Source organism: Diabrotica virgifera, chromosome 2, assembly GCF_917563875.1.
Source record: "Diabrotica virgifera virgifera chromosome 2, PGI_DIABVI_V3a".
NCBI classification, from domain to species: domain Eukaryota; kingdom Metazoa; phylum Arthropoda; class Insecta; order Coleoptera; family Chrysomelidae; genus Diabrotica; species Diabrotica virgifera.
The window spans coordinates 74,771,848-74,786,263 of record NC_065444.1 but is presented as its reverse complement, the minus strand read 5'-3'; the positions used below and the strand labels follow the sequence as shown (position 1 = coordinate 74,786,263).

Below are 14,416 nucleotides of genomic sequence, written 5' to 3'. Positions count from 1 at the left end.
TTTTGTTTTTGAATACTTTGAGATACACTTTGGAAATGCATTTTTCGCCTACAACCAGTGCCGGATTAACCATTAGACAAAGTAGGCAGTTGCCTAGAGGCCTCGGCCCCAAAGGGGGCCTCGCGAGGACCAACACGAAAAAATGTTGAAAGATTCTAATAGAAAATATCGCGCAATACCATAAAAGTTATGGTGGACGTGTAAAGCTACATTACAATGCATACTTTTGTTCACATAGAAAGTATATTATGCTGTGGGAATACATCGCTAATGGCCATTTGGTAGAAGGACTAGTACTACAGATGGAAACAAGAATCGAAAGTGAGCAAAAAAACACAAGAAAAATCAGGAGAAAGAAAAGATCCTTAATCAAAATGCAAAACAAAAGCAAAACTTAATTAAACTCAGTTTCACACGGAAATCCATAGCTACTGAAGCAGCAACCAATGAAAATGCACGTGATGGAATAAAAATAACTCAGGGAACCAAAGCTTCCCTAACTGAAGAAGATGAAAAAACATGTAACGACAGTTCTATTCCAGTTCAAGAAGTTAAAGAACCAGAAACCGAAACTAAGTTAAAAATTGAAGTTAAAGATAAATTGGGTCCTAAATTCGGAACACGGCATAGGATTACGGAATACAGTAACTAAGGAAGTAAGGACATTTTGGATTGGGGAAGGTCTTCAGAATGTAAAAACCTTGATGGAAGTATTTCAGCGTCAAAAAGAAATTTTGAAGGCATTACAAGATTTTTATACAATCTATGGTTTTTCGAAAACAAATCAGTGGAACAAAAATTAAAAGAAATTGGCTGACGTATTTTCCCTCAAATAGAATATCGTATTTTAGGTTTGTTCAGTCTGTGTACAACTTTTTTTCATCCTCTACCCACATTTAGGAAGTTATGATCAAATGCTTAAATGAAACTCCACTAAGCGATCTCATTCGCCACGATCTAGTCCTTATAAGAACAAGCAGCACATGCCATGAAACCTTTGCCTTTAAAACGCTTTCAAATCTGCTTTTCATACTCTTGCTGAAGACACTAATCAGCAAGCTGAAACAGTTCATGAGGCTAAGTATTTGTTGAAAGAAATGTCAAGAAAAGAAACATTCATAATTAATGAGTTTTGGGTAACAATTTTAGAACGTATAAACGCTATCAGTAAATAATTGCAGAGAGAAGAGATTGAACTTCAAACTGCAGTTCAGCTTCTAAATTCACTTTTGGAGTTCTTAAAATTCCAAAAAGATAATTTTGCTTATTACGAGCAGAGGGCCTGCGACCTACAATACTCTGAATATTCTCTACTATACTCTAATTACTGAGCTGAGTCGTCGATTGACAGTGTACGGGTCAATGAACTCAGTATTTGGCCTTTTGTGTTTTTCCAAAATTGAGTGATACTCAAATAAAGGAGTGTGCTTCAAAACTACATCAAAACTATCCTGATGATATTGAATCTGAACTTGAAAATGATCTAGAACAGTTCAAATATTTTATAGCCCAGCTTCAAACTGGCAGGGAAAACAATTTATTCCTACCTCATAGTCATTTTGGGTTATTTCGCAACAGGCGAACGGACATTTTCAAAAATAAAAATTATTAAAAACGGAGAAACCTAGGTTTATTAAGGGGCCTCATAGCTTGGGTTACCTAGGGGCCTCAAGATTCTTAATCCGGCACTGCCTACAACAGATTTCCGCCAATGTAACAGATTATATGTGAGCTTTGAAGGGGTATTTTAATTAGTTATTGAAGTTTTATGAAGCTAGGCTAGCTGGATATTTAAGAGACTTTATCAATGGGACTCAGGAAAGGATCAGGCCGAATTTGCACGCCCGAAATAAGACGGTACCGAATGAAGTACTTGAATGTTAAAGAAAATAAATTAAAATGAGAAGGAATGAAAAGAAAGAGAACTATTGACCGACAAGATATTACGAAGAACGGTTTAGGACGCCAGGGAAATATTAAATAGATATTTCGCCGAGTGACTTACACTGCTGCACTTAACTAATACTTTTATAGAGATACTAAGAATGATAGGAAATAAAATTTTTTCTGAAGCTTGAAGCTCTCCCGAATCAAATGCAAAAGGTTTCAAAACGATCCGTCTTATTTTAAAAAAGGTAGAGGTTTATGCGATTTTAGTATTTTATTTCCTCGTCTATGGTTGTTTAATAAATCGTATATTTTTTTAAGATCTCAAAGCCTTCAAACAGACTGCTAGTTCATTAGACAGTGATCTTAGCTTATTGGTAAATAACAATATGCACGTATCAGATAAAACGAAGAAACTCGAGATAGGGGGTAATATAAAAAAAATATACACTAATAATTCATTTATAAATGGCATTGGATATGCTGTACAGGTAAGTAATTACATCGTCCTAAAATTTACAAAATACCGGGTGATTGATTAAAGTGATAAAACTACAAAATTAGTTAGAATGTTACAAAGTGTTCGATAACATATTCGCAGACCATACTTATGTTTTTTTTTTAATACAACACCCTGTATTTTATTTTGTACCCGAAATTCTCTTAACTTCTCCATCACAAAAATATAAAGCTTTGTTTTGTTATGCAGGGTATTTACAAAGTTAACCCTCGTAAGGCGGTGCGGGGTGCAGCCGCACCCCAGACCTCGTTTTTCTCACTTATCTTTTTTAATTTTTTTTAACTTTTGTCCAATTTTTTATTCGCATTAAATTCAATTCTAAACACATTACACCCATTGCAGCATCTAAAACGCTTTACGTTTACGTGATTTTTTGGAAAAATGACTGTATTGTGCAAATGAAAAAATTTAATATCCTGAATTGGACGTTTCTGGTGTTCCTTCCACTTGGAGCTAACAGAGCTACGGGATAAGGTCGGTGTTACTTATGTCAGAGAAAAAAGGCCGAAAGTGCCGACATAACTATTACTTGTGTGTAAAAACTTTTTGTTGCTCACTCTGTAAAAAATTTCATGTGTTTCTCTTGCAACTATAATAATTTTTTTAAGAAGAAGTCGGTACTTTGTTTGTTAAATTTATGTTTTATACTATAATAAACAAGTCCTAATTATCTTTCAAATCAATTTCCCCGACGTTCACATATAAAAAATGGATATACACATGGGGTGCAAATGCACCCCGCACAGTTGTTTACGTAAGAATCTAAGCACCGCTTTACGAGGGTTAAAACCAATTTTTACCAATCGTAACAAGTTCAACTCACTGTATTAATAAAAATAAGCACAACAGCAATGGATTATTATTGATGCCATATTTTTTGATTTATTGTCAAAATTTTTAAAAATTATTGATATTGCTAATTTCCTTTATATCGAATAGAGGGTGAGTCAAAACGCAACTAAATTATTTTCTAAGTAATTTTAAATGGAACACCCTGTATTTTATATCATTATCAAAAAGTACATTTACCATACTTTATTTTTATATAGTATTCCCTATACATATCTATATGTATTAGTTTTCGAGATATTTTCATTTTTCAGAGTAAATTATTAATTAGGTGTCTAAATTTTTCCAAATTTTAAGCGAGCCATGACTGCATTGTCTAAAACTTACATTTATTTACGATTACTGATTATTAATCCGGTAGTCAATGTAACAATGTAGCAAATAAAGAAAGAAAATAAAATTATTAGTAATAAATTTTACAAAAAAATCACAACCATAACATACAACAATTAAAAACTACTTTTGTATGTGAATGTAACAAAGAAGGAAAAAAATAATTTATTAGTAATAAATTTTACAAAAAAACACACAAACACAAAATACAACATTTTGTGAAAACAATTAAAAACAACTATTGTATGTAAATGTAACAAATAAAAAACGAAAAATAATTTCTCAGTAATAAATTTTCCAAAAAAAATATGAAAACAAAATACAACATTTTTGTGAAAATGAAAAGCTACTTTTAATAAAATATTTTAAGTATTTAATTACAAGGTGTTCAAAATGACCTCCTAACACATTTAGGCACTCCTAAAAACCGGTCATTGAATGAACTACTTACACTACGAAGCATTTGTAAATTAACACTTCGAAATACACTTTGTATTCTATTTTTCATCTCATCCCTTGTTGAAGGAGGTATTTTATAAACTTCATTCTTAACTAAACCAAAAAAATGAGTCCAGTTTATTAAATTCTGGTGATTTGGATGAACACGCTATTGGTCCATTAAAAAATGAAAATATCTCGAAAAATAATACATTTAGATATAGGGAATGTCATGTAAAAATTAAAGTACGGTAATGGTACTTTCCAATAGTGATATAAAATACAGGGTGTTCCTTTTAAAATTACTGAGAAAATAATGTACTTGCGTTTTGACTTACCTTTTATTTGATATAAACAAAATTAGCAATATCAAACATTTTTGAAAATTTTGACAGTGAATAAAAAAATATGGCATCAATAAACCATTGCTATTATGCTTGTTTTTATTTATACAAGGAGTTGAACTTGTTACGTTTTTTATATAAAAAAAAATAAAATATGAGGTGTTCTCTTAAAAAATATATAAAAATAAAAGTTTGTTCTGCCACTATGTTATCGAACATCCTGTAATATTCTAACTAATTTTGTAATGTGCAGCTCAAAGTTGGCTACAATTTTTGTTATTAACTTTTATTGCTATCTATTACTATAGCGAATCTACGGAGCCTTTATCACACTAATCAATCACCCTCTAGATACCATTATATAGAGATCATGTTTACAAATTTTAGATTTAGAAAAAAAAAACAACTTTTAATAACAACATACACTATAAATTAAATGACTGGCTCTATGCCTAATTGGAAAAATAAAAGTAATATTTCGAAGTATGTTTTCATAATAGACCAGGGCATTTAGAACAAGAAACACCGGAATAAATAGATTTTTAAATACATCATCCATCGTTTTACACCTTTACTTTTTTCCATTGTGATCGAGACGACTTCAGGAAAAAGGTCAAAAAATTAAAAAAAAATAAGCAACTGGTGCTCAGGGTCACTGCTAAAGGACGTCATTTTCTGGCGTTTCGAGGGTTTTCGGCACTAACTTGATGCAAACAGATTACTCGGGGGGTTTGTGTAGTACTTACGTAGTACTTACCTGGTGCCAGGGCCGCCGAGAGGGATGAGCGGGCCCCAGTAAGAAGTGAAGAGCGGGCCCCTGGCAAAAAGTGAAGAGAGAAAAAAATAGAAATAAAATTAAAGAAATAAAATTATTAATAATAAGTAATAAGAAACATTTCAAATATGATTATATTCATAACAGTGAAAACAATATAATACAGTTAATTTTCGAATTTTCTGATTGGCAAAGATGTCTATAATTTTCAAAAATTGATGATTTTACCAAAGCATTCTCAATGCCCAAGGTTGCTAAGCCATATCTGCCGATCCTGTTCTGTGCTCTGTGCGTAAAGAGAGTTTAGTCCTAAAACACCGTTTTGAGATAAACGCGTAAGAAGAACAAAAAAATACACTTTCTTCAAATAAATTTTCTATCCGATGCCTAGATTTTGTGTCATTTTGGAACTACTAAAATTTTTTATTTCATTAGTAGTTCCAAAATGACGAAAAATCTAGGCATCGGATAAAAAAGTTTATTTGAAGAAAGTGTATTTTTTTGTTCTTCTTAATGGCGGTACAGGCTCGTTTTTTAATATTGTATTTAATTACAGAGTAATAATCCGCATATTAATATATTTTTCAAATTGGGCTCTGTACCGCCATTCTTTATTATATTACGAATACGTGTGCCAAATATCTCGAAAAACGCTACGCGAAAAACGCGTTTTCGCTACCTGTTGATCGCTACTGTTTCCTCTTAAGATTTTAAAGTTACCCCCACCCCACCTACAGGGGGTAGAGTGTGGGTCGTATTTAGTGTCATTCGATAGATCTTTGAATAAAATTGAACCCGTATTTTTCAGTTGGAACACCCTTTATGTATATATACGTATTTACAAATTATGAGCTTTGCATGCATTACTATTTGCATCCCCAAAATTAAATCTTTTAGAAAATTTGCTGTAGGTTGTGTAAAAAAAGTCTAAACAGGCACGTATCCATACAAGGGTGATCCGCCCCCGGTGTAGCAGCTCCACATAGTGAATACGTTCGCCGCTCGGCGCTCACCCTCTTCGATTCAACCGGTTTGCGGGTTATATGTAGGGGAGCGCATGATGTGTCCATTTGAGCAGCTACACCGAGCGCGGATCACCCTTGTATGGATACGTGCCTTAATACACGTAATTGTCTCTTTTAGTTTTATAGTGACCAATCATTTGCAATACCAATTATTCATCATGCGAAGAAACAATCCCTGTTTAGTGATGTCTACTTCTACCAGTTTTCTTACTATGGGGCCATTCAAGGACCACGACCTTATATGGAGGGTGAGTTATATATCTATTGTTTAGACGTACGGTATCCGCCAAAATAAACGGGTTAAGTCGAGTTCGCTCCGCTTCGTTCAGGTATATTTTAGAAGGGTACGAATTGGCTCCCGCATAAATGCGGGTAGGCTCTCATATAATCGCGGAAGCATTAGACATTGTTGCCAAATCGTGTAATATTTATACTGCTTAGGAAATTTACATAGTGATATAGACTTTTTATAGAAAAATTATACTTTTAGACAAATACTTTTAGAGTTTGTTTTAGTTCAACATTGGCATATGTGGCAATTTTAACACAAATTATCGGTGTCGGCCGGTATACACTCGACCGTTTTGCGCTCTTACCTGAAATCGGCCGGTTTGCGCTCTACACTCTAATACCCGAAAGTTAAGTTAGGACCGAAGGGTTAGGTCTTCCTCCTTTCCCATAGATATTTCTAGGAAGGTACCTGTTTCTAACAAAAAGAGAAAATTTGAAAGAAGTGACAACGCTGGGTGATATTTTCGACATGTTTAGGTAAAATAAATTTTGTCTATGGGAGCCAATTCGGACTCTACCTTTTTTAGTTCAGGTAAAATTCTTACCATTGGGAGCGAACTCGACCCCGTCCAAATAAACAGTACCGAAATTAAGACGGCTGTAAAATTGCGCACGCAAGTTGCATTTATCATAGGTTTGTTCCAATCCATCACATTACCGTTCTTGAATGGTTACGAGTATGCGCATTAGCGAAAAATGTGTTACTGCGCGTAATTTTACGTTATTGTAAATATAAGTCAAACATCTATGTACAGGGTTATTCACTATATTTTGACCCCCTGTAAATTGCTTTATTTACAGAATTAGAAAAAATGTAAAATACAAAAGTTATTCGATTTTTAAATTATAATTTTTTTACATATATATCGTACTAGTGACCTCATCCATCTGGGCGTGATGACGTAATCGATTATTTTTTTAAATGAGAATAGGGGTCGTGTGCGCAAAGGTTATTCAATTGTCTATTCAGTAATATAAACATTAACATGATTATTTATACAGGGTGTCCAAAAACAAATCTTTAATTAAATTAATTGACTTAAAAAGAAGAATGTATGTAATTTATTTAATTCAAAATACATTCTACTGCTGTCAGAAAACAGAAATAAATGTTACTTTATTAGTTTTCACTTAAATTCAATGTTCAAGCTGCCACCCATCTGCCTCTTAGCAGTTTGAAGGTCAAAAAAGCCTTACCATGATCAAATATCTGTAATCTGTAATGTATTTTTTGTGTGAGAGTCCTTTGAGCCCGTATTTGACGTTTTCGATGTTTCCAGCCACAACCGACAACACCATTAGACAATTTTTTTCCAAAAGTCAGACAAAGTTTTTCTACCAATAAAAAACTGCATAAGAAATATAAGTTTTTTAAATCTTACATGGGATTCCTTTTGAAATTATTGACCATGCTCTGAAGATGGCTTTATAAGCCGAAAGCGCTCAGCTAGGATTGATACATTTTACACACTTCAAAAGTACGCTTCTCCCTGTCTTTCAATAGTCATAAGTGTGTACAAAAACTGTTTCAGTCTTTTAGACCGGGCAGTATCGTCGCCCCCGCTAGCGAAATTATTCCGATTCGATTTTTTTGCACAAACTTACTCAAAAAGATGTTCTTATAACATATCCACAGGGTGCCGGGCGGTGCCGTGGTCGAAAAATTGTTTAAACAATTTTTTTAAACAAATTCACAAAAATAATTTTTTTATTTCGAACAAATTTTTTTTAGATAAATTGGCTTATTCTGTGCAAAAAAGGTCTCTTGTCATTTTTCATTTTTTTCTAAAATTGATTGTTGTCGAGTTATATGCGATTAAAAATTTGAAAAATGCGAAAATGGCCATTTTCAAGGCTTAATAACTCGATTAAACATTATTATTATGAAATTCAAAAAGTCACCAAATCAAGTTTCAAATCCCTTTTTCAAGATCCTGAAGAGATTTTTGTCATGATTTTATTAGAAAGCTGTTATTTTTATTTATTAACAATTAGCGCTCTAGTCCAGAATGCATCGTCGCCCCCGTTAGTGAAATTATTCCGATTCGATTTCTTTGCACAAACTTACTCAAAAAGAGGTCCTTATAACATATCCACAGGGTGCCGGGCGGTGCCGTGGTCGAAAAATTGTTTAAACAATTTTTTTTAAACAAATTCACAAAAATATTTTTTATTGCGAACGATTTTTTTTAGATAATTTGGGTTATTCTGAGCAAAAAAGGTCTCTTGCGATTTTTCTCTAAAATTTATTGTTGTCGAGCTATATGGCCATTTTCGCATTTTTCAAATTATGTATCGCGTATAATTCGACAACAATCAATTTTAGAAAAAAAATCACAAGAGACATTTTTTGCTCAGAATGTCCCAAATTATCTAAAAAAAATTTGTTCGAAGTGAAAAAATTATTTTTGTGAATTTGTTTAAAAAAAATTGTTTAAACAATTTTTCGACCACGTTACCCCCCGGCACCCTGTGGACATGTTATAAGGACCTCGTTTTGGGTAAGTTTCTGCAAAAAAATGGAATCGGAATAATTTCACTAACGGGGGCGACGATAAATCCTGGACTATAGCGCTAATTGTTAATAATTAAAAATAACAGCTTTCTAATAAAATAATGACAGAAATCTCTTCAGGACCTTGAAGAAGGGATTTGAAACTTGATTTGGTGACTTTTTGAATGTCATAATAATAATGTTTAATCGAGTTATTAAGCCTTGAAAATGGCCATTTTCGCATTTTTCAAATTTTCAATCGCATATAACTCGACAACAATCAATTTTAGAAAAAAATAACAGGAGACCTTTTTTGCTCAGAATAAGCCAATTTATCTAAAAAAAATTTGTTCGAAATAAAAAATTTTTTTTTTGTGAATTTGTTTAAAAAAATTGTTTAAACAATTTTTAGACCACGGCACCGCCCGGCACCCTGTGGATATGTTATAAGGACCTCTTTTTGAGTAAGTTTGTGCAAAAATATCGAATCGGAATAATTTCGCTAGCGGGGGCGACGACACTGCCCGGTCTATTTCATTTGATATATTCTTGTACACCTTATGACAAATGAATGTATAGGAAAAAAACAGTATATTAAATACTTAATTCCTGGCTGCGCGCTTTCGGCTTATAAAGCCATCTTCAGAGCTATGCGACAATGAAATAACTTATTATAAATAACTAACTTTAGTGTTACAATGTTTAACTTACGTCAAAATTTAAAAAATATCACTACTAAATAATGATCCCTTTGGTGAAAAAATGTATTAAGAAGTTTACAAGTTCTTACTCAGAAATGGGATAATTGTTGAAAAATTAGACTTCACATAAAACACATTAAAAATTCGTAGTGCGGTGACCATGGTAAAACTTTTTATCGTTTTTATTGTAATCAGCTCTAATATTATGTTTATATTAAATTTATTTTAGGTGCTTACAAAGTCGGCCATTCAGATGACGAGATGTACGTTTGGGCTTTTTTGAACAACTCCAATTTGGATTCAAATCCCAAATCAGACGTTTTGACAAGTGATCGATTTCGTACCCTGTTTACAAACTTTGCAAAAACTTTGTAAGTAATTTGTTAAATTTTTCGCTTCTTCTTAGAATACACCAGGGCTGTCTAATGGATCAGCCATGAGTTCGATGTTAAAACCCTATTAATTAGGGTGGTGGATACATACAGGGTGGTTACAGAGTTAGGGTGGATACATACAGGGTGGTGAATCGTCAAACGGGCCATAGGAAAATCAATGGGAAATTTTAAATTGTTAAATTCCTGCTTCCCTAATTATTTTCCATCAAAAGTCATGAGAAATTATTTGTAGACAACTGAAATCTCTATTAAAAACCATTGTTACATTTGTTTTACGAATTAGACGCATTCCAAAATTTTTCAGAAATACAGGGTGTTTCATTGGGAAAGTAACATACGTTAACTGTAGAAAGAGGACACTTAGGCGGTCTCAAAAATGCCATACTTAATGGGTCTTACTCCATTAATAACAGAGATACTGGGTGTTTTATCTATTTTGCCATTTTCTTATTTGGTTCATAACTTTTTAACCACACCGTATATTTATTTTATATTTGGCACGCAAATATCCTTTACGGTGTACAATAGATTAATTTATTTACAAATGTAAAAAATCCAGGTCCGGATTAAAAAATATTAGAAAAATATTCCGACCCAAAAACAACACCCTGTACATTAAATTTTTTTAAAATAGATTTTTTAGTTGAAAAGAGGATGAAAAACTAAATTTAGTGGTATTCTTTGAATTTTTGGCAAAATGATTTTTCTGGTCAAATTTTGAATTTGAATTCTGAAATTATGTGAATTGCGAGAGCTCTAAATAGAAAAAACATTAAATACAACTTACAACTTGTTAACCGCACTGTATATTTATTTTATATTTAACACGCGAATATTCTTTTAGGTGTCCAATCAATTATTTTATTTACAATTATAAAAAATCCAGGTCTGGATTAAAAAATATTGTAAAAATGTTCCGACCCCAAAAACACACTGTATATTAAATTTTTTTAAAATTGATTTTTTAGTTGAAAAGAGGATGAAAAACTAAATTTAGTGGTATACGTTGAATTTTTGGTAAATTTATTTTTCTGGTCAAATTTTGAATTTTAATTCTGAAATTATGTGTGTGAATTGCGAGAACTCTAAGTAGAAAAAAAAAATACAACTTACAACTTACAACTTGTTAACCGCACTGTATATTTATTTTATATTTAACACGCGAATATTCTTTTAGGTGTTGAATCAATTATTTTATTTACAATTATAAGAAATCCAGGTCTGGATTAAAAAATATTGTAAAAATGTTCCTTCCCAAAAAAACAACCTGTATATTAAATTTTTTTAAAATGGATTTTGCATTTGAAAAGATGATGAAAAACTAAATTAATGGTATACTTTGAATTTTCGGCAAAATTATTTTTCTGATAAAATTTTGAATTTGAATTCTGAAATTATGTCAATTGCGAGAGCTCTAAGTAGAAAAAATTAAAATGCGACTTAGTTTTAGTTAATACCATTATTTAAGCTAAATTGGTAAAATGTTAAACATTTCAGTGTTTTTTTATTATCTGTGACAAATAGTTTATGGCGAATATTCATCTTTAAATCATGAATAAATAATAAAGAGTCAATAAAGAATACATCACCTTAGTCAACGAAGTATCTAAAAATTATAACAAAACAGAGAAAATGTGCAGCATAACTATTCAAAACTAAAGTACTTATTCAAAATTACCACCATCAAAAATTATTGTTATGTGAAAATGTTAATATTTTACCAATTTAGATTAAATAATGGTATTAATTAAAATTAAATCATATTTTAATTTTTTTACTTTAAGCTTCGCAATTCACATAATTTCAGAATTCAAATTCAAAATTTTACCAGAAAAATCGTTTTGCCGAAATTTCAAAGTATACCATTAAATTTAGTTTTTCAGCTACTTTTCAAATGCAAAATCCATTTTAAAAAAAATTATTATACAGGGTGTTTTTTTGGGTCGGAACATTTATACAATATTTTTTAATCCTGACCTTAATTTTTTTAATTGTAAATAAATTAATTGATTGGACACCACAAAGAATATTCGCGTGTTTAATATAAAATGAATATACCGTGCGGTTGACAAGTTGTAAGCTATATTTCAATTTTTTTCTACTTAGAGCTCTCGAAATTCACATAATTTCATAATTTAAATTCAAAATTTGATCAGCAAAATCATTTTGCCAAAAATTCAAAGTATACCACTAAATTTAGTTTTTCATCCTCTTTTCAACTGAAAAATCCATTTTAAAAAAATTTAATGTACAGGGTGTTGTTTTTGGGTTGGAATATTTTTCCAATTTTTTTTAATCCGGACCTGGATTTTTTGCAATTGTAAATAATTTAATTTATTGTACACCTTAAACGATATTTGCGTGCCAAATATAAAATAAATATACAGTGTGGTTAAAAAGTTATGAACCAATTAAAAAAATGGCAAAATAGATAAAACACTCAGTATCTTTGTTATTAATGGAGTAAGACCCATTAAGTATGGTATTTTTGAGACCGCCTAAGTGTCCTCTTTCTGCAGTTAACGTATGTTACTTTCCCAATGAAACACCCTGTATACCTAATACATTTGCCAGTGTAGTATTAGTCCAATCATGAGAGATTTTACCTCTAAAAATCATACAAGCTGAATTTTACTGAGAATATCAATTTTGGGACCCCAAAAAGATGCAAAAAAGGTTGCCACTCCTTCCCCCGGGATTCTTCTAAAACTCCCCATAACAATCGTAAAAAATTCCAAATATCGCACCATTTTTATTTATTTAACAGCTGCATAAAAACTTCATTAATTTGCGACAAAATGCAACAATTGGATACGAAAGCTGCCCTTTTCACTTTTAAAACGCATTTTGATTTTTTGTCGAGAGGATACTCCAATCAAAAGATATCGAATTTTTACCGTCGAATTAATATACATTTACGCACTCGAAATCAATTTTTTAAATACAATGGATTTTAAATACAATGAATAGATCCGAATATGGCATTGCAATTTGAAAATTCTTATACAGAAGCTCTTATACAGTATGTCTGCGTAGCTAGAAACCACATGGAAAACTTTTTTATTATCAATTTTACGAAAAAAAGTTATTCTTCATAAAATGCTCTGGATAGTCAAAAATCTAAAACTCAACCATCAGATATCAAATTTTTTTAATTTTATACGAGTTATGTCAAAAATATGAATTTCGTTAGAGAGTAAAGTACCTTTATATTCCAGAATATCAAATAATGCTATTATGAAAAGTTGTTTGAAATTAAATACTATGTTTAAATATACAATTACATCATTCTAATCGAAAAAAAATTCTCAATTTTTTCTCAAATTACGGATACCCATCATCATTTTATTACAATTATGATAACTATTTTATTATCACTTTTACGAAAAAAAGTTATTCTTCATAAAATGCTCTCCCTGGTCTAAAAACTAAGATACAACCATCAGATATTAAACTTTTTTAATTTTATACGAGGTATGTAAAAAATACGAATTTTTCTTAAGAGTTAAGTGCCTTTATTATTCACAATATTTTAATTAGAAGGATGTAATTGAACACCAAAACAAATTTTTTAATTCCAAACAACTTAATAACAATTTTCGATATTGTGAAATGTAACTGTACGTTACTCTTGAGTGAAATTCATATTTTTTGACATACCTCGTATAAAATTAATTAAATTTGATATTTGATGATTGCATATTAGACTATATACGATGCAGAGTATTTTATAAAGAATAACTTTTTTTCGTAAAACTGATAAGAAAAAAGTTATCAATAGCTTGCAAGTTACGGAGACATACTGAATAAGAGCTAAAAAAAAATTTTTTTGCTGAACATTTATTATTGTTGAAGCTTATTATTAAATGTATTTTAGGTAAGTTTTACAGAAAAAAGTTTTTGATCACTTTTGTATAAACATTTTTTTAGCTGATAATTTTTGGTTTTTGTATTACATTTTTGCTATCTTTCTTAATTTTCTCAAGAAGAAATAATCTATTTCATTTCTAAAGTAAAATGGTTTAGTGAATTTTAAAGATTACATCCTAAGCTTTAAAAAGCACTTATAAAACTGTAAAAGATCTGTTCAAACTTGAGTAATACCGTCTTAAAGTGGTGGTAATTCTATAAAACTACGAAGATTTTAAAAATTACATTTTTGAGACATCATATCATGTGAATTAAATTTTTGAGATTTTTTTGAATGAAACGTTATTTAGTAATATGCTTGAAAGATAAGTTGTGCAAAATTGAGGGTTGTATAAGAAAAATTGTATTAGTTACACATTTTTAAATCATTTTTAAACAAAATTCATGTAAGACTCACTTTCCGCCCCCACCGTACTTATATCATACATTTTATT

At 30.9% G+C, this 14,416-nt stretch overlaps 1 protein-coding gene across 1 annotated transcript in view; it reads left to right on the top strand.

Annotated features, from left to right (window-relative positions):
• The window catches only part of LOC114333510 (juvenile hormone esterase-like), a 130,196-nt gene that overhangs the window by 100,218 nt on the left and 15,562 nt on the right, over window positions 1–14,416 (top strand). Inside the window, exons 8-10 of the mRNA XM_050643797.1 lie at window positions 2,209–2,378; window positions 6,290–6,419; window positions 9,887–10,028. Coding sequence (XP_050499754.1) covers window positions 2,209–2,378; window positions 6,290–6,419; window positions 9,887–10,028 — 442 coding nt within the window. The remainder of the gene's footprint in view (window positions 1–2,208; window positions 2,379–6,289; window positions 6,420–9,886; window positions 10,029–14,416) is intronic.